Source organism: Carcharodon carcharias, chromosome 14 (genome assembly GCF_017639515.1).
Source record: "Carcharodon carcharias isolate sCarCar2 chromosome 14, sCarCar2.pri, whole genome shotgun sequence".
Taxonomy (NCBI): domain Eukaryota; kingdom Metazoa; phylum Chordata; class Chondrichthyes; order Lamniformes; family Lamnidae; genus Carcharodon; species Carcharodon carcharias.
Genome location: NC_054480.1, coordinates 26,802,562 through 26,823,925, shown reverse-complemented (window position 1 = coordinate 26,823,925; position 21,364 = coordinate 26,802,562). Strand labels below are relative to the sequence as shown.

General features: G+C 40.9%; 2 protein-coding genes across 4 annotated transcripts in view; one reads left to right on the top strand and one right to left on the bottom strand.

Annotated features, from left to right (window-relative positions):
• LOC121287052 (phosphatidate phosphatase LPIN2-like) overlaps positions 1-17,126 on the top strand; it is a 92,359-nt gene extending 75,233 nt beyond the window's left edge. For both annotated transcript variants that reach the window (XM_041204511.1, XM_041204510.1), the window contains 4 exons: positions 8,346-8,498; positions 9,946-10,060; positions 10,587-10,690; positions 14,028-17,126. In XM_041204511.1, coding sequence (XP_041060445.1) covers positions 8,346-8,498; positions 9,946-10,060; positions 10,587-10,690; positions 14,028-14,193 — 538 coding nt within the window. In that variant the 3' untranslated portion in view covers positions 14,194-17,126. The remainder of the gene's footprint in view (positions 1-8,345; positions 8,499-9,945; positions 10,061-10,586; positions 10,691-14,027) is intronic.
• Positions 17,127-18,294: 1,168 nt separating this feature from the next.
• The window catches only part of LOC121287444 (EMILIN-3), a 43,965-nt gene continuing 40,895 nt past the window's right edge, over positions 18,295-21,364 (bottom strand). Inside the window, exon 7 of one of the 2 annotated variants that reach the window (XM_041205333.1) lies at positions 18,295-20,523. In XM_041205333.1, coding sequence (XP_041061267.1) covers positions 20,186-20,523 — 338 coding nt within the window. In that variant the 3' untranslated portion in view covers positions 18,295-20,185. The remainder of the gene's footprint in view (positions 20,524-21,364) is intronic. The other variant, XR_005945192.1, reaches the window with a different exon arrangement.

Genomic DNA, 21,364 nt, shown 5'->3' with positions numbered 1-21,364 from the left:
CTGGCTCCCCAAAGCCTGTCCCACCATCTACAAGGCACAAGTCAGGAGTCTGACGGAATGCTTCCCACTTGCCTGGATGAGTGCAGCTCCCACAACACTCAAGAAGCTCGACACCATCCAGGACAAAGCAGCCAGCTTGATTGGCACCACACCCACATATTCACTCCCTCCACCACCGATGCACAGTAGCAGCAGTGTGTACCATCTACAAGATGCACAATAGGAATTCACCAAGGCTCCTTCGACAGCACCTTCCAAACCCACGACTGCTACCATCCAGAAGGACAAGAGCAGCAGATAGATGGGAACACCACCACCTGGAAGTTCCTCTCCAAGTTACTCACCATCCTGCCTTGGAAATATGTCGCCATTCCTTCACTGTTGCTGGGTCAAAACCCTGGAACTCTAACACCACTGTGGATGTACCTACATCACATGGACTGAAGCGGTTCAAGAAGGCAGCTCACCACCACCTTCTTGAGGGCAATTAGGGATGGGCAATAAATGCTACCTCAGCCAGCGAAGCCTACATCCCATGAATGAATAAAAAAAAAATAGAATGGTGACTTCCCCACTCCTTTCCTGTCCCAGCCTGGCTGTCTACAATTCTAAATTGCAGGTGGCAAGAACACGCACCCCCGAGCCGGTTAGGCATTCTTTGAACATGCAGATTGGGCTCCATTAACATCATTGGGACTCTACCTATTACTTTGACTTGAGACCTGAGCAACAGAGCAGTGGTGGCCAGGTGAAACCTGCTGGGAACAGCAGCCAGAACAATAAATGGGCCAGTAAATTTGTAAAAACATTCTTTTTCCTAAAATAATTTGTGATTCATAACATGAAAAGGTAATTGGGGCACAGTTTAGCTAGCCACTGTACAGGGACAAAATTTGTTGTAAGCTCAGACTTTGGTTAAAAAAAAAATCAATCGTATTTCGAAATTGTTGGAGACTTGGTCGTTGTGTACGTGTCAATATTATCAGTGAATGAACTGAATTAGGCTGGCCTCCAAGTGTAATTGAATTTTCTAAGAGCAGATTGAAATTGAGAATAGAGAGAAATTTTGTTTGTAACATTTTTTAGAGTCCACCACCAGGTGGTGTGCAATATTGTTTCAAGTGTTTAAATTTCGGTTTGTTTTTTATATATAGGGCAGAATTTTATGTATGATGTGTGGGTGGCGGACCCCGCACTACAGTGCTTAAAATGTTGCGTGCTGACGTTGGGCGAGCTTGCCGACGTCAGCATGCGCCATCGTGATGTTTAGCCAGGCAGGCGCGTGATGAAGCACGACGCGCACCCGCCATTAGTTAAAGGCCTTGCTAAGGCCCTTAACTTGGCAATCGAGGCTGATTTTGAGGCGCCCGTGCGGTCTTTGGCTCGGCGCGTGGGTGCAACGGGCAGGCGGGTAAGTGACTTTTTAAACAAACCTCATCCATGGGTGGGATATGTGGGCTCGGAGGCGTTGTTAATGTTTTACCTGAAGTATTTAATGCAGAAAATGTTTTAAACTTGCCTGTGTGATTGTTAGCAGTTCAGATCAATTTCCAACAGCTTTCTCTGTACTTTGAAGCTTCAGCTCAGCAGTCTGCAGTCAGTAATCTTTATCGGGCCTGCAGCTTTCTGGAGGCCTTCATTTAGCCTGGGGGTATAGGTTCTGATATCTCCACTGGAGGCAGCTCCTCTGAGGAGGAAGGGTGGGCTAGAATAAGGAGGAGGCTAGGAGTGGACAATCAGCCTCCAGGGGAGCCACCTTTGGGAGGCCAGGTGCAGGCACAAGGGGCGCAGGACTAAGAGGTTGTCCAAGGTGGAAGGGGCCGCAGAAGACGCCACTATCCTGCTGCCAGGGTATACAGGCGGCGAAGCAGCTACCTCAATATGACTGAGGTGCAGTGTCGAAGGGGACAGTGAACTATATCTGTCGGGTGATTAGCCCTGAGATCTCCCCTAATTGTGTAGGTGGACATCCCATACAGAGACTTTGAAGGCCACAGATGCCCTCCACTTCTGTGCATCTGGCTCCTTCCAGGGCTCGGTGGGTGATCTTTGCGCTGTCTCCCAATCAGCTGTCCACACTTGTGTCAAGCAGGTTGCATACGCTCTGTTTAGACGTGCATTGACCTTCATCCACTTCTGCGACCAGGCAAGTCAGGCACAGTGAGCCAGAGGCTTCGCGGCCATTGCTGGCTTCCCCCGTATCCAGGGTGCTATAGACTGTACACATGTGACCATCAAGGTGCCAGCAGGTGAGCCTGGTTCCTTCGTCAACAGGAAGGGCTTCCACTCCATAAACGTGCAGATAGTGTGTGATCACAGGATGCTGATTCTGCAAGTTTGTGTAAGGTACCCAGGCAGCTCCCATGATGCCTACATCCTCAGACATTCCCAGGTGCCGGGGGTCTTCAGTGCTCTGGCTCGGCTGGATGGATGGCTGCTGGGTGACGAGGGCTATCCCCTCAGAAGGTGGCTCATGACCCCTCTCCGCCATCCAAGAACAGAAGCTGAGGAGCGGTACAATAGGAGCCACGGCTGTGGGCTGTGGTGGAGAGAGCCATCGGTCTTCTCAAGATGCGCTTCCGATGCCTGGACCACTCGGGGCACACTCCAGTACCCCCCCAGATCGCATCTCTGTGATAGTGATAGCATGCTGCGCTCTCCACAATCTTGCGCTGGAAAGGGAGGACACAGTTGACGATGAAGACCTTGACGCAGTGGATGAGGCTGCACATGATGAATCCAGCAGTGGCTCAGAGGATGAGGAAGCACAGGGCAATGATGAGGGGCAGCACGCTGACCCGCTACTACACCAAGGAGGCAGGGACATCTGGGACACTTTAATCCAACGAATCTTCAGCTAGCTCCACACACATGGATCTGCAGGACTAGCATTGCCTGGCGCTTCCACATGTGGCACTTAGGGGCTACATCTTCCACCACATCAGCTGCAACTAAGGGCGTAGTACATAAACATCAATGTCCACTCAAACACTCATGATATGACTGTGAAATAGACAAATGCAGCACAAAGGTAACACCCTCAGCCATAGACACAAATGTGGACTTTATTGCCACCAAAAAAATGAACAATCGTCGCTCTGACATTGAGAATCAAACATTCCCTAATCTAAGGCTAACACAAAATCACCAATGACAAACCCTTGGAGTGCCTAAACGTATCTTATGCTTTCGTTTGCGGGTGCTACGTCTTGGTACCGCTCTTTCGCTCGGAGTGGCTTGTGAGACAGCCTGCTGACTCTGCTGTCCTGTTGGCCTTGCTGACCTTGGCGGGCGTCCTCTGGCCTGTGGAGTCTGTGCTGACCCCGCCTGGGAGGGAGTGGCCAGTTCCAGAACTGGCACCTCCCCAGTTGTTGCAGCCTCAACGGATGCAAAAGTCACTGGCAGAGGATCGGAGGAGCTGCTGCCCTCATCCGGAACGCCCTGAGAGGAGCTCGCAGTGACGACAGGCAGCTGCTGCGCCGACGTGAGATCACATTGGACCTCCCTGCTCACCGCAGATGGACAGGCACTGAGCTGGGACACTCGGTGCTCAGAACATCTCCCACATTGGGTTACGCTCTGACCTGTGGTCATTGGCAATCAGATGGTTATCAATCCGTTGGAAGCCCCTCTCCATGAGAGTCGCCAATCTCTCAATGGAGGAAGCTTGAAGCTCTGTCCTGAGGTTCATGCCATCACTGACACTCTGCCTGGACTCCTCCATCACAGAGACCAACTGAAGTACACCCTCATGCAACCCTGCCGGATGCTCCTGCACACCCTGCTGCTTGTCCTGCAGCTGCTGCATGGCGGACATCTCCAGAGGCATATCATCATTGCCGAACTCAGCATGTACCTGGTCCCCTACAGTCCTCCACCTGCTGGCACCATCGGCACTCTCTGTCCGTGCCATCTCCTCCAGTGATTGTGAAGTGCCCTCTCCATTGTGCCCTCGGACACTAGCCGACGTAATAATCCTTACTGATGTGGTAGTCGCTGCGCTGGTGCCTGGCTTGCTGAAATGATGTGAAGCAAGTGATGCCCCTCAGGTGTGGAGGGGGCCCTCTGGACTTGTTGCTGGCGGCCATGCAGTGGTGATGCTGAAATTAACAACAAGGACAGTGGATCAGTTAGCGTTCAGCCAGTAACACAATTCATTCCTTTCCCCTCCAGGCTCATAATGTTCTCAACCTTCAAGAACCTAAGGAGACCAACATTGGGGTGGTAAATAGAGGAGCCCAAACATTACATGTGCATACAGACAGGCTGGTCAGATGGCCTAAGGAATGTCACATGGAATGTTATGTGGATAAGTGTGTGGTTAAGCACTTGGGCAAGACAAGCATGGTACGGGAATATGTGAGTAATGGTAAGACCGGAACCTTGCTGGGCAGACCTGTTAAGGTAGCAGAACAGGAACATAAGGTGTTTAACAAGGTCAAAGCCAGACTTGCCTTTATTAGCCAAGGAATAGAATATTGGAAAAGGGAGATCATGTTGCAAGTGCAGAAAACGCTGTCAAGGCCAGAGCTACACTTCTGCGTTCAGTTGTGACCTGCGCTTCATGGGAGGGATGGCATTGGAGTGGGGAGTGCAGAGGTTCCTGACCTGGATGCATGCTGGTCTGGAGAGTTGGAGTTATGAGGAAACATTGCATACACTTATGACATTTGCCGTGCGGCACAAGAAATTGACAGGTCACATTATTGACCTTCTTACCATTATGAATGCACAGCATAGAATATACGGCACAGACCAGTGGACAGAAGGTAACATTTCCCCTTGGCGCAGGGATGCCTAACGTAGTGGCATTTATTTAAGTTGAGTGCCATGAGGTTGACAGGTGAGGTGCTGAGGACTTTTTGGACCGAGTAATGTGGGACGCACAGGCTGAAAGGGTGGTGGAGGTACAAACCCTCCTAAGATGCAATAAGTCTTTGGATGTGCAGCAGCGATGCCATGGCATGTTAGGCCATGGGGATAGTGGTCACAAATGGAATAAGGTGACTTTGGAAGGTGCTAGAGATGTGCATCCTCAAGGGGCTGAGGGACCTTTGTGTCTGACCCACACGTCTGACTGTATCAGTCTGTGAATGAGCAGTGTTGCAGCATTAATGATTGCAGCAATCATCAGTGCTTTGGATGGTATGGAGACAGAGTTGATGGGACTGTGGGCTTCAAATACCGGGCTGCTGTACCCCAGCCTCACCGACGTGGGGGGGCCCTCCTCCTTCCATCCTTGGGAAACAACACTTACCGACATTGTCACACCTCTTCGAGGAGGGCAGCAAGGCAGGCATCAGAGAAGCGAGGGGCACATTGCCTCCCTGCTGGCCACTCTGCAGCCTTGCCCCCCCCCCCTCCTCCTCTGCCCTGCCCTCCTCTCGAGCTCGTTGTGCAGAACAGCCTAAAGGAGGCTGCCTGGCCTTTCTTTATACAGACTGCCGGTTCCCCATTGGAACTGACGGTCTGTACACGCACGCCGCACATTTGAAATTCCCGCTGTACACGGGAGTCTGCAGCGTGCTGGGCGGGCCTTAATTGGCCCGCCTGTGCAAAATGGCGGTGTGGCCCATTTCACCGGCGGAGATCAGCCACACGCCCGCCGCCAAATGCGTCGGGCCTGCCTGCCTGACAAACATAAAATTCTGCCCATAGTTTTTGCTAGTGAGGTTACAGAAAAGTTCACATACTGCCTTTTTAAAAAATGGATCCCTGAGACATTTAACTGCTAATAATTTTGATCAATAATTTGGCCACCGGGTGTTTTATTTTGAAGCTATGTTTATTTCTTGTCTAAAAAGATAGGAACAAAATATCTTGTTTTGTAAAACTAAAAGGCTAGATTTGCGGCCAATGGGTAGAAAATTTAACTTAATGTCTATCAACAAGTACTTTAAGCAACATCAGTAAATGATCTACAGTTTACAGTTAATTCAGAGTTGGCTTCCTGCTGTGAAAAATGAATTATCCAGTGATTAGATTTAAGTAATTGGAATAAAATAGATTTGGAAGCTGTGAAATACAAATTCAGATTATCCAGAAGTTCAGCTTAAATGAATTAACAGGGTAGCTGTGTTTACTTGATTTATCTTTGAGGTGGTTTCTTTTAGTTTGGTGAGGTAATACAACCTTTTCTTAAATTAGAATCTTTCTTGCTCAGATTGCAATTTGGCATTTTGTGTGACTCAGAATTTTTTATTCATGGGATGTGGGCATCACAGTAAAAGCCAGCATTTGTTGTCCATCCTTATTTGTCCTAGAGAAGATGGTGGTGAACTGCCGCCATAAACCATTCTAGTCCTAAGGCGTAGGAATAGCCACAGAGGGAGATCCAGGATTTTGATGCCACCACGTTAAAAAGACAGCCTTATATTTCCAAGAATAGTGTGTGGCTTGAAAGGGAGCTTGTTAGGTGGTGGTGTTCCATGTGCCTGCTGCCCTTTCTGTTCAGGATGGTAGAGGTCATGGATTTACAAGGTGATGTCTAAGGAATCTTGGTGAGTTGCTATAGTGCACTTGTAGGTGGTATACACTGCTGCAACTATCGCAGTGGTGGAGCGAGTGAATGTTTACAGTGGTGGATAAGGTGCCAGCCAAGCGAGTTTCTTTTCCATGGATGGTAATTTACACTATTTATTTTTTCAATATATTTGCTATTTCAATGAATATGTGAAGTTAAGCTACTTAACCAATGTTAAATTTCAATATGTAACATTTAGTTTGAAACCTTCAATCTTGAACAATAGGTGGGTTCTACGTGACTCTAATGCTACCTGCACCTGCCAAGGCCATGTTGACATTTAGGAAGCAATGAGTTTTTTTTAATATAAAGCTGCTGTAGCACACTTAGTGATGTTATTAAAGGCAACCTGTTTCCAATTATTTTTCTCTTGCTTACCTGAGTTTGTGCTTTTGCACTGGTCCTGCATGAGGGAAAAGCCTTGTTGAGCATTATCCCCATTTTTGGCCTGTGAATGAAATTTTTAGCTCCTGATTTTGTGCTCATTGAAGAGTAATTTAGACTTCTGCCACTTGATGTACAAAAGATACTTGGGCTGGGATTGTCCAGTCCTACCCATGGCAAGAATCGCTGCAGGGGGTGGTCCAGAAAATTTGGAGAGCAATCAAAAGCCTGTTGACTTTGAGCGGGAATTTCCGGACCTGCCAAAATGCCGCCCTTGCATACATATAGAACTCCATGACCTCAGGGCATCCCAAAGCACTTTACAGCCAGTTAAATATTTTTGAAGTGTAATGTAAGAAACATGACACCAATTTGTGCACAGGAAGCTCTCAATATTATAATGATCAGATCACCTGATTTTGTGATTTTGATTGAGGAGTAGATATTGGCCAGGATTAACTCCCCTGCTCATCTTCAAAATTGTGCTGTAGGATCTTTTCCATCCAACCTGAGAGCAGACAGAGCACTTGGTTTAACATCTCAATCAAAGTACAATGCCTCTGACCATACAGCTCTCCCTCATACTTCACTGGAGTGTCAGCCTAGATTTTTGTGGTCAAGTTTCGGGAGAGAGGCATGAACCCACATCTTTTGATCCTGTGAGATTGCTACCACTGAACCATGGCTGAAGCAAGCAAGTTATTAAGTGGACTGTAGTGAATGATTTCCTGTCACAGATCACCACTGTTCCTTTCTGCAGATTGTAACCTCACAGCTTGTGATTTTGCAGTTATTTTTAGGGAAGAAATTGAAAAGTTAGTGGAACTGGTAAAAGCTCAAATCATTGAAGCACTGAACACTGCCAAGTTGCATTGTGCCTGTCGATTCTAAATATATTTTTTAACTCCTTTCTCCACGTTTCCCCATGGAGTTGACCTTCATCTCAAAGTGGAAAGATTGTGTGCTGCTTGGTGTTCAGTCTATCTAATGCATCCATCCCTGAAATGGATGAAATTTGTATTATTGGTTAGAGGGCAGAAGCAGGCCATTAGGTCAGTTAAGCCTGCACAGATATTTCCCTGCATAAGTCAAATTCCACTCTTGTTAAAATCTTTGCAAAATCATCAGAAACCATGGAGTGCTTTTTCTAAGCAGCAAACATTTGTTACTAGTGAAAATTCCTCATCCTTCTCTACTATTCTCTTTGGTCTTTGCAGGGTAACTTAGTTGTTTGATAGGCGGTCATGCAGAGCTCTCTGTCAAAAATATGGAGTGCTTTTTTTTAAAATAGGTTTTTCTTTTTGGGTTAATGAATCCTAAAGTCTATATCCTGCAGCTTAAATGCAAGTAAACACTAGTCCAAGTGAAATAAATTGTGGTTATCCAAGACCAAGTTAAGAATACCATTATTAATAGTGTTATTTGGATTGTTATACAGGAATGGCTACAAATTTCTTTACTGCTCTGCCCGCGCAATAGGAATGGCAGATATAACCAGAGGATACTTACACTGGGTTAATGACAGAGGTACTGTACTTCCCAGAGGACCTCTTCTGCTGGCGCCAAGTAGTTTGTTTTCAGCATTACACAGGTAATGTTTCTTTTCAATATTTATGTATTTGATCAATAATGAAATTGTCATCATTTATTTATGTCAGCAAATCTAATTGTGTTTTAAGCTTCACTTAAGCTTTAAGGTACAGTCATATTTAAAGGGAAAAATTCTCCAAGTGTTTGTGCTTTAAATAAAAACCTGTACCTTTTTATATTGTCATAGCAGAGTTTATGAAAACCTCACCTGTTTGGAGAATTTCACTATAACTTGTAACAGGGGAAGTCTCGACATGTTGGTTGATTCTATCTGCAAACTATCTGCAAATACCCCTAATGACTCAATCTGGACAAATCTAACTTTCTCTTGTGGTTTTCTAAAGATCATATTCATTAAACAGCTTCAACAACTGACAAAAGTTCTTTAATGATGACTTGGGTCTTCAGATAGTTATAGCATTGTGTTGGTAATTTTTACTTGTAGGTAGTAAACTTGTTTTTCCTTTTTCGTACTATCAGGAATTCAGTTTCAAATTTTTTTAAAAATCTAATAAAGAAGCTACTGAAATTGCAACACTTGCATAGTCTTTGCATTTTGCACATGAATAGTTTCACATTTTACTGCCTATACTTCTGGGAATTCCAGTGACCTTTTTCCAATGTCTTTAAATTCAAAACAATAAGTTATTCTATAACCCGAAATCATCTCTCATGCATGGCGTGTGGGTTAATTGAGCTTCATAGCATCTGTTTTTCAGGTGCTATGTGGTCTTCTAAGGCCTCAAAATAGTGGGCTTGTGGTGCACACGCAGGTCTGACTAGAAATATGTTGCCCACCATATTGGTTAAGGACAAACAAAAGGAAGGTGTTTGGTAGGTGCATGTGCAAATAGGGGACCCAATGCCAGCTTCAGGTACTCGCTGCAACATTGGCTCCATGCTGGCTGTGTCAGAGAAGATCAACCCTAAACATCACCTACATTTAAAAAACGTTAAGTACAAATGAGCATGATGCTCCCAGTTCCAACATAATCAATCTCTGGACCCCCAACTCCTCCTCCTCCCTGCCGATGCCCAATCTTTCTCACCTTCCATCCCAACCCATGACAAACTGCTCGTTTGGTTAGTTTAATCTTACGAAGCAGCATGTTAGAGTATTTCCTGGTTAATGCATTATTGAATAATGTGTTTAAAAATGCAGTAATGGATCATTTTTAATTGGCAGAGAGTTTTATCCACATCTGTTGAGTTAGAAACAATGAATAGAATTTGAATAGAATAGAAACAATTTGAATAGAAACAATGTGTAGGGGTACGGGGAATAGGCAGAGCAATGGCACTAGGTCATAATGCTCATTTGGAGGGCTGGTGCAGACACATTGGGCTGAATGGCCTCCTCCTGTGCCATTAACATTCTGTGATAGCAAAATCTTCTGTAATAATGTGGTGTGATATAATGCCAAAAAACTTGTTCCTTCTGTTTTCAGGGAAGTAATTGAGAAGAAACCAGAAGTGTTCAAAATTCATTGCTTGAATGACATCAGGAATCTATTTAATCCACATAGGTGTCCATTTTATGCTGCTTTTGGAAACAGGACTAATGTAAGTAAAATATCTTTTGAAGTAAGAGCTGAATGCAAAAGCAAACAATTCCTGTCATTAAATACTATTTTAATCCAATTTCTGCCATTTTCTGTGCTCATCTGCCTCATACATATACCATTCAACACAGTAAAAACTTCTGGAGACAGGCTGGTCAGGTTAACCTTGCTGTGGATTTCTCAAGAGGACATTGGTGTCCTGTGATCAGCTAACAGGAAATGCTTGCAGCCATAGAAAGTGGACAGTGTTGGTTATTCCATTTCTTCAAGATGGAATGTTCATACCGTACTTGCTAAAAGTTGATAAACCATCACAATTGAAGCCAGCAAATTTCATGCATCAGGCAAGTCTGAGGCCTGGATTTGTATCATTTTAACAGTGAAGTCAGCACTGTTATTGCTAACCTGCCTGGCCATTTAAAAGCTGATTTCTAAAAGCTTTTATTTGTGACTGATAGCTTTATTCACGAGTTAAAGTTATTCTTAAAACATCTGTGGTGACCCTTTTTGCTGATATTGAATTGCAGGATGCTTATGCATACAAACAAGTCAGAGTCCAAGAAAGCAGGATTTTCATAGTGAATCCCAAAGGAGAATTAATTCAGGAACAAACCAAGAGCAACAAGTCATCGTAAGTAGATTTATCACTTGTATCCTTAAAAAGAGGGCATGCGTAAATTTATTTTGTTTACAGCACTGGTACAACTATTGAAGAGGTAGTGAGCTCTGCTGATATGAATTACATTTCTTTGGATTTTTCCCCTCCCCCAACTCAAATTTTGATTTTTGTAGGTTTTCCAGGATCTTGAAGTAGGAACACAGGAACAGGGTGTTTGGATCAGCCCCTCCAGTCTGTTCTCCCATTTGGTTAGGACATAGTTGATCAGTAGCTCAACTTCATTTACCCACCTTTGTTCCATATCTGTATTGTTACAACTGGTCCCTGGGTGAGGCCCCCCAACTTGTTATGATCCCCGGTGAGGAGGGGTGAACTGGCTCCCTTTCTTTATTCAACCCCCTCAGTTGGTCGCAACAAGTTAATTTACAAAAGATCCTTTACTTCGTGGATACCTTTTCCCAGTCCAAATGTATTTATGTTTTAAAAAGAGCCAATTTAATCACTCTTTCTTGAATCAAAGAAAGAGTGAGTTTATTAGTTTTAAATGCGAGAAGAAATAATAAAAACGCAACAGCTTAGAAATGAGATATTGAATCCAAAAATAAAAGTTTAAGAAATACGAATCAGTCCTTTGGCTTGTCCGTAAGGAGAAGATGAAGTGTTGAGGCTGTTAAGTTGGGGTGATTCCAATAGCGCTGACTTTGGCAGTTGAGCAGCTGGTTTGGAGATTCTTGGTTCTGCAGGTTAGCTGAAAGGAGTTGTCTTGTTTTCTTTTCAACTGTGGCTTTGCTGACTTGTGACTAGCAGTAAAGTTTTTACCTGCAAGTGCAGGGATGCCCAATGGTGTTCTTCAGCTGTGACCTTCACAGCGTGTGCACACACACCAGAACAGAACACCAGACTAGCACATGGAACTAGGGTTGCAGTTGGCTTTTTTAACCCCTTTCCTTATGTATTCCTGGAAGGGGAAAAAACAAACATGCTTTGCCCAAATCTGTTTTCTTTTCAACTCAGTTCCTGTTCAGTCTGGGATATAACTCGACAGGAGATGATTTTAGCTGAGATGGTAATCATTTTCCATTATCTCCGCAAATGCAGGAGATTATGGTTCAGTTGCATTGTATCTTATCCTTTGATGTGCCTCTGTCTGAAGCAGGCCATATTGCACCTTTTTAGGTGCAACATTCCATTCTCTCTGAGCTAGTTGGTCAAGTAATCCGCATAAGAATTTTCCAGCAAGTGGTTACCTTATAGCCTCAACCAGCTTTCGCTTATAGGTCTTTTCTTTAAAAAATCACACCTTTCTTAAAAGTTCAATATGTTCAGAAGTAATTGGGGATAGGACCTATGGTCATGACGATATCCAGTAGAAATGTATTGATCTTGACCTTGAACATTTCAATTAACCCAATAGCCTTTAGGGAGAGCATGTTCCAGAATACCACTAACGTTTGTAAGGAAGATGTTTTTCTTTGCTTCAGTCCTGAATGGCTTAATTCTTATTTTAAAATTATGACCTCTTTTAGATTCCGTGAGTAAAGGAAATGGTTTCTGTGTATTTGCCTTATTGAATCCCATTTCTCATTTGAGTAGGTTACCCCTCTACCTTCTAATCTCAGGTGTACTATGATATAGTTTTTGAAGCCAAAAATAATTTATTGTTCAATGGTTTAAAAAGCAGTGCTGCAAAGGAATTGGCTGAGACTACTTAGTATTGTGGGTTTCTTCCTTTCTCTCAGTAGCAACAATGAGTATTGCTGAGAAAAGAGACATGCTGTCGAAGCGTTTTGTCTTGCAATCATCAGGACAGAGGCAGGAACGCCAAATTTCAAAGGGAGCAACAGTTTATACTGCATGAGAAAAGCTGATTGGTTGGCAAGTCAACTCTGGTCGAAGTGTTGCTGTGGAGAATGCAGTAGGGAACTTTTGTCCCTCAGGCTTTTGTTTAATTCAAATAAGGTGCAATGCCTGGACATGTTCCTTTTGCCTGCAGAGAAGAGCCCCGCGTGTGAATATATGTAGCTTCCAACAGGAGCCACATTGTGATAATCAATTGGTTGTTAATGTAATTAAATAACTTTTTTCAGCAATACTCAAGTTCTGTGCTACCTAGCACCTACTTAACTGTAATGAACGCAATGAGCAAATAATTTGATTTATAAACTGGAAAAGCTGTGCTGGTAAAAAGAGAGATAGAAATCTAATTGGAGGTAAGACAACTACAATAGAAGTGTAGTTGTTGTACCTAGTAGTTTGTTTGTAATAGTGCTCTGTGATTTTTCATATTGACAGTTTGAATTTTGATAGTGTAGTGAGTTAATCTTGTGCTTCCACATGTTAATTCTACTTCAGGCATTGATTTCTGCCAGCAGCTGATTTCCCAAGAACTGAGGTTGAGAAAGCTGGTTATCTGTATGTTGTTAGTTATCATCTTGGTACTGCCATTTGAAATGGCAGATTCTGAAGTTTTAAAAAAAAACATGAAAAGAAGATTTGGGGGGCAAGACATCTGCCCACATTAGAGTTTCAACACCAATGTGTTGTTATCTGTTCTGTCCAGACTTCTTTTTTCTAAATGAGATTTGTAATTCTTGAATTCAATATACCATGGGATTTGAAATCATGTTCTCCAGTATATTATGCCTCAACATTATTAATCTAGTATAACCACTGAACTACCATAGCAGACCTGTTAACAGGTTGCCCAGTTGTACCATGACTAACTCATAATAAATGACCTCTCAGCCACCCCATTTTTACAGTGTTAAGTTTATGGATGTTGTGCCTAGCAGTACTGTTGATACAGCTTAATGTTGCAGAGTGCCCCTGTAAGCCACATAATGCAGAGCAATTTGTAATCTAGCATTGTGACAATTACAATGGTATGCTCCCAATTCTGGGCTGTCTCTTATCTACCATAGTATTTTACTGAGTTGACGTTTCGAGTCCTCATGACCCTTCAACAGTTCTGTCGAAGGGTCATGAGGACTCGAAACGTCAACTCTTTTCTTCTCCGCCGATGCTGCCAGACCTGCTGAGTTTTTCCAGGTAATTCTGTTTTTGTTTTTGTTTTGGATTTCCAGCATCCGCAGTTTTTTTGTTTTTATCATAGTATTTTACTGCATGGTTGTAATTGTCATGTAGTGATGGAAAAAAAATAGAATAAATGGTTCACTAGTAAGGCCAAAACAGCATTGATTGATTTGATCTATTGATTTGTTACTAGGGTTTACATGGGATGCTTCCTGTGTCTCATGAGTGACATTGTGACATGTTTTATATGTTGGTAATTAATAGTGTGGAAGAATGTTTTGCAGTCATTTATTAAAATGTTCCTTTTCTCCCTCAGGTATCCACGGTTGGGTGAATTAGTGGAACATGTATTTCCACTAATAGCACAAGAAAGAAGCTCAGCTTTTCTTTACCCTGAATACAGTCATTTTGCATTTTGGCGGGAACCACTTTGCGAACTTGATGCAGATGAGCTCAATGAACTTAAAATCACTAAAGAATAATGGGACTTTGCGAGAACTGAGAGCAACACATAGGCATATCAGTGCCTTCAATTCTAATATAGCACATTGTGATCTGTAACTTCTGATTTGAAGTCCAATGATGTGGAGAATCTATAACCTGTTTAACAGTTAAAGTACTAGTTGTAAGTATTATTCCAAGTTAAATCAAGTGGGGTTTCAGTAGGTGCCACTTGTGACCAGTCTCGTGTTACTGTTTCTCCATCTAACTGCAATCGGAAAGTTCAGATTACAGGTAAAGCACTTTGCACGCTAAAGACTCGAGATATAAATGAAGATATGTTATAGACTGCAAATCCTTTGAAAAGCCATTGTGCTTATGGCACAGCACTTTCATCTCTATGGGAGAATTCCCATATTTTATTGTATTTCTGTGAGGATGCAGACGACAATCTCTTATTTCCTAATTTATAGATTTTCCAGTCTCCATCAAAACTGGAAAATTGATGCAATTCTCATGCAGAACACTTGTTTCTGAAGTTAACTCCTCTTCATTGCTCCCATGTCTCACAATAGTGGACCACTTTAGTGCAATGGAGCCTTTTGGCGATGCATGGATATCTAAATAAGCTGTGCCTAAAAGTAGCATAAAAGAGGCTGCCTTACATGGATGGGACTGAGAAGGGTTGACATAGAAATCAAGCAGTCAAATCTTTGGGAGAGACTTTGATTTATTTTTGTTTGAACTGAGCAGAAGCCTGCAAATGGAGTGAGATTGAGTAACTGGAGGTCTTAGAAAATTGGGGGAACAAATTGGATTAGAGATGATTAGAAACCTGGCCATGAACAAGAGATGGGAAGCTGGAATGAGGCAGTTGGCCACTAGAAATGTAGATGTAAGGCAGACCAAAATGACAGTAAGTGCGGGAGTCATAATGCCTGACTGCAGACTGGAATCTAGAGCTTTTCTCATGTTGCAATAGTACAGCACAAAGCAAAGAAGAAAATTAATAGAAAATAAAACAAATCTACAGCAGTGGTAAGCAAAAAGGCATGACATAAAAGAAGATTATGTCTTGCTCACCTTTTAAATAGTTTTGTAGGGCCTGCTGAGTATTTGCTTCCTTTTGGTCTGCCTCTCAAAAAGGAGTTCAGAGTAATTGTAGTAAATTTTAAGCTACACAATATGATGGCACATCTTTATAAAAAAAAACTTTATTCATTCCTTTTTAAAGCTGTAGAACAATAGCCCTGATATATCTCATGTAATTGTATGGCAAGGAGGGACATGCGGTCTGAGAATTTTTGCCAGTGGACACTAACTTTACTAAATTTGGCAAAGGCAAAGATCTCTATTCATTTTGATTTTCTTTTTAGACTGACCATTTATAGCAGATTCAAATTCAATCAATTTTTCTTTTGTTTGGTGCCGTTTTTCAGTTATAAATAAAATACTGCATTTCCCTATCTGGTGTTTTGGCAGAAAACAGCTTCCACAACAAGTTTGGCAAGTTGTATGCTACACATTTACTCTGGTGTGGAAGCAGTGAAATTACACTTAAATAGATCCTATAGTACAAATGAGCAGTAAGCCATAAAGATCTTTTTATGCAAGATGTTATAACATTTTAGATCAACATGTTTAATGAACATACTGATCCATGGTTTGTGTGGTATAAATTTGATTGTGGTGCAAACCCAGTGTGAAAACTCTTTTGATAAAAATGCTACTGAAATGTGAAGCAGGATGGGAACTTAAGCTAATTAGCTCACAACTGCCAATCAAAAACTTGCAAGCTTAAATCCTTGAACTAACCTCAGTTACAGAGACTGCTTGAATGAGCTATGAGATGAAGTGTCATGTGAAAAGGAAGAATTTAATATTGTAAACAACAAAAAAAATGCTGTTCCTCCTGCCTAAACCTTTTGGTTTAGTTTGGTGCTAGCGATTATGCAGCCATTAAGACCACAATTCAATTCTTTGTTGGGGCTAGGCTCATGATAGTGAGACATCTGTGAGAGGGAAGCAGAAAAATCTTATAATGCAACTGTGCAGTTTTGGAACAGTTATTACACAGGGGTTTGAAAGACTGGTACTTTTCTGTTATTTCACTTTATAAATGCAAAATATGTTGGGTTGCGTTTTGATCTAAATGGAGAAGTTATATTGTTACCATTCAGCAAGTACTGATTGGACATTAGTAGAACAGACCATTTGAAATGTATGTTCTTTCTGTGAAAGTTCAAACATTTGCAAAGAATCACATTTTAGCTAATTTTTTTTTCTATTTTAACTACGCTGCACGTACTCCCTGTGTGAATGAGCTGAGTTTTTTTTATGGGTTTGGTTTTTTTCGTAAGGCACAAATCACATAGCAGATGTTCATTGATGTAACTCTCCTGCTCTGGATCAGGGTCAAAGCACAGTGTAGCATAGAAAGCAAATGCTTACAAGTAATAGCTCTCTTAACTGGCCTGGAAAATATTTTGCTTCTTGAACAGTAGTGCAAGATAATTTATTAAACCATCAGTTCTATGGGAGTTTCTTTTTTGCAGTTATGAATATTGGTTAAAATAGACACAATCTTAAATGGTAAGCAGTCTACATGCTCAATATTCATATTTGTGATCAAAATTAAGATTGTTGTTCTTTAGCATGTTAAAATAAGTCTTAAGTGCAAATTCAGAAAATCACTCCATAATCAACCTGTAATATGGTGTTGAAAAAGTAGCAGTATTCCAAATATATTTGATTTGCCACATTGAAGTTATTATAATTTATATAATTATTAAAGTGAATGTGTTTCAAATATCACTGTTGAATATTTCTTAAGTATACCTAAGGTGGAATTTTCACGGCAGGGCCGGAAAAAAAACCATTCAAAAGCCCATTGACTTTGGCAGGATTGGAAAATCCCCCTGGCGGGAAGGGCCGTAAATTTCCGTCCCAAGAGTAATTAAAGAAATGAAATTAATGAGTGGTATGTCTGACTTGTTATTTTTATGGTAAGCTGTCAAAATGTTTACATCTCATTCTAATGTTAAATAACATTGCCAAGGACTAAAAAATGTAATTGTATTTACTAAATATTATACACCAAGTATTTTACAATGGGAGGAAAGAGCATTTTCACTTTTGACAATGAAAACATCAAGGACTCATTTTAAGTACAAACTGGGCCAGATTCAGAGCAAAAGTCTGTCTCTTGTGTCTGAAAAATATCCCTTATCCTCCTCTTTGGAAGTCACTACCGCATCAAGCTCCAATTAAGTTTAACAAACTGAGTTTCAAAGGGAATTCAGGATATTTTAAAGAAGTAAAGCTTTTAATAGATCTTTCCTTAATTTAAAACATCTCTAGCTGCAGTTGCTTTGTCGTGACCTGTTGTAGATCCATTCCATCCCATGCATAATTCTAACCATATCTTTGATTGTTTTTGCAATAATGGCTTTCTCTGGGTAGTTGAAACCAGTCAGAGACTATCTGGCATGTAAAACAATTGGATCTTTGAACTGTGTGGCTGATAGTTCAGTGCTTTTCAAATGCTGTGATGTAAGTCAACGGACAGGAAACCTGCTGGCAACAAGACACATACAACAGGCCAGAACTTAACCTGTTCTCTTTGGACACATGCCAGGTATGTTAATACTAGATTACTGTCTTGGCACAGCACGCAATAGAAAAACTGTGTGTGTCCGTCAGTGCCCTAGGCAGGAACAATGTACACTTTTACAGTGGACCATTCAGCACTAGTCAGCAGATGGGATTGTACATTTGATAGCCATCTTTTAATACAAGAAGCTGGATGTATTTTGTTGCCACCTTTGAGAACAGGAAGTTGAAATTGGTTTCGTTGCTGGACTCAGGACTGCCTTGAACCATCATTCAAAGGAGCCTTTCTTTTCTAACTGGATGATGTTTCTCAGTTCATTCTTGACCATTCACTTGTTTAGTTACAGTTGTGCTACTTGTTTTCTGTTACTGCAGCACATAAATCACATTGCAACAATGCAAAATGGATAACCGCCCCATTAGCATTAGAATTGCCATCTTTGGCCAAGAACAAAACCACAAGGGTTGCACCTGAATTCATCTTTCATATTTTCACATTTTGCTAACAAATAATTAGAATGTGTACTAGCTTAATTTCAAACCATATGTTTATTGCAAACATTAAATTAAACAGTAGAAAATGTGTATTTAATTTACAGAAAATAGCACCAATACTTGTTCACAAAGTTTAGTTCCATATGTTCAAAGATGTACACTAATATACAAAACAAGAGGACTTCAAGTTCATACGTATGTTGAACAGTTCTTCAATGTCAATTACAAATGACTGAATTGCAATGTAATGCTAGCATTTATTACTAAAAAAGATAAACAATTATACTTTCTCATTTGAATACATTTTTCAACAAAATGTTTTAAATTATTACAAATGTGGCAGTTTGCTTCATCTTGAACAAGTGTCACCTTCCCCAAAATACAGTCATCTGATCAAAAATTTGGTAGTTTGTTTCTGCCCATTCAAAATTTGAATTTGAAAGTTTTTTTCCTTAACCCAGTGAAATACACTCAGCCACAAAACAGTCCTTGATCTTTCACAACCATTCATTAACATTTTTAAACAACATAGAAGATCTCATTTTAGTCTCTGCCACAGACTGTGCTTGAACTTTACAGATCCAATAAAGCACAAGATTTACAAATGTTTTGCTGGTGCAGAAAATATTTATGGATCCCATAATGTTCAAATCTTGCAGATGGCAACTGATAAAAGCTTATTCATCTTCATCAAACGTTGTGTATCATTTCATTGTTAAAGACAACTGAACTAGTGGACTGTAGTTGGTAAACTAGGTGAAATTTTGTAATTCTTGACCACATACGTACAGATGTGCACACAATTTTGTGTTCTCATTCTCGCTTTGATTGGTGTTTGCTAGTGCTGAACCTAGGTAATTGCTTTCCTTCTGTGTACATATGCTATCTGAATCTTTGGATGTTTAGAGTGAAAAAATGCAATACACAAGATTTCATGCATTGTTTTATGAGAAAATAAATGTTGGCACAGATTATGTAACATTAGCCAGTATTTAGGATGAAGGTCAGTCGACAGATTTTCATAGAAAAGAATTAATTTAAAGCTTACATTTGGGAAAAAAATAACACTGGCATCTCTATGGATGTTTTAATGCTACCTGAGTCAATATTTTTGCTATTATGAATAAAAAAAAACTTTGGCTTTATTAGCTAATGTAATGCCTAACTGGCTAATGGTAGCTTACATCCTGGTAGTGAGCAGTGATGGTGCCAGTATAGTACAGATCATCTAACTAATGTAGAATATTTTTGAACTCCAAACGTTGAGATTTTCCCCCAGCCACCTCAGTGCTTATCTTGCATCAGCTTGTATTTGATGATGTTTAATATGGTAAATTTTATTACTTTTGAGGCACTTTCTTTGAGGAAAAGAATTCTTGGGGTTAAGTGGGCATTTAACTGGAACATTTCTTTGAAGATCCCATATAAAATCCTTAGCATTTTAGCCCTTTGAGCACTGAGACTTTAAGCTTTCTAAGTACAAGTATTTTTGCATGAACTATGTAAAACTGGAAATTTCTGAAAATATGTATTAAAAATAGAATTATATATGTACAAAAGCAACAGACATTTATTAAATGTGTTCCTAGATTTTTAAAAAATGGTATTGTCAATATTGTAATTTTGTCTTGTTCTCAAAGGGTTAATGCACAAACATCAGCGGCAATGACTTAAACTTGTTGTTTTCTGAAGGTGTAATCATACTTGATAGGCAGCAACCCAAATTTGTGTTTTGCTCAGTGGTGCTTGATTTAAAAATATAGATTAGCCACATACCATTTTTGGTTCTAGTATGGTTCGATCTGCCAAATGTTTACATTTGAAATGAATATTTCCAGTTCACTGTTTGCTCTACAAGAAGCATTTTAAATCAGATGATGGCCAGTTCCTTCAGTTCTAGCTGCTGTCAAAATTACCTGGGCTTTGTCAACTGTGCCTTGGTGAATCGTTCAGCAGAACACCACTGAATGTAGAGTGTAGCTCCTCAGTCCCTGCGTAAGCTAATTTTCCTGACATGACGACAACACTCACTTCGTCACCAGTTTTCAGACCAAGAATTAGGCTGAACACAGCAAGGCCACCTCCAGGATGATTCTCAATTTTATCCACAGCAATTTCTAATAGCTCAGTTCTGTAGCCAGCTGTGTCCACTTGTGCAACACTCACGTTGGATACAGTGAGCACAGCCTCAATGCGCTCATTTCTCTGAGGAGTCAGTACAGCACTAATAAAGTACTGTCCACTGTAAGGAACTGTAAATATACCTGCAAAACAATAAATTATAAACCTTTAGTGAGTACAGTTGTGGAAAAATCCTTGAGTGAATCAAATGCAGTTAAAATTTACATAATGCCTTCAATGTCCCAAAGTGTTTCAGAAGTGATTCCCAAGCGAGTGTAACAAAATTTGACGACAAGCTACATAAGGAGTTATTGGGGCAGGTGATCAAAAGCTTGGTCAAAGAGGTATGTTGTAAGAAGTATCTTAAAACAGTTTAAAAGCCAGAGATTTAGAAGGGGAGGGGAGAACTTGGGGCCAAAGCAGTTGAAGGCACAACTGTTAGATTGGGGAAGCATGAGAGACTTAATGAAAGATGGGAGGAGATAATGCGATGGAATGATTTGAACACAAGGATGAGAATTATAAATTTGTGATATTGCTGTTGCTCCTCTATAAATAATACATTTTAGGACCTTAATGGTGCAATAATCATTCTCTAGATTTCTTCTTTTGCAAAAAGGCATTTGTCAGGAATCACTTGGGGGGGGCTTTAGATGTGTTGTTGAAAACATTGTAGTTGCTTGGATGGTAAATAGCCTCTTGTCAAATATGATTTTACAGACTTAATTCCAACTAGATATTTTATCATTAATGTTTTTCAAATTAATCACTTATTAGGCAATGGAAGTGATTTGACTCAAACATGTTGTGCTGTATTATTTTGGCAAATAACTATTAAGAGAAAATAACAATATGAAAAAGACTTGGAGGGAAAGAAAGCAATATAGGAATGGTTATTGATCACAATAGAAAAAGGATGGGTTCAATGTAAAATTGTTTGAGCAGATAAGGAATGAAATAGCATGATGAATTGCAATTACCTGG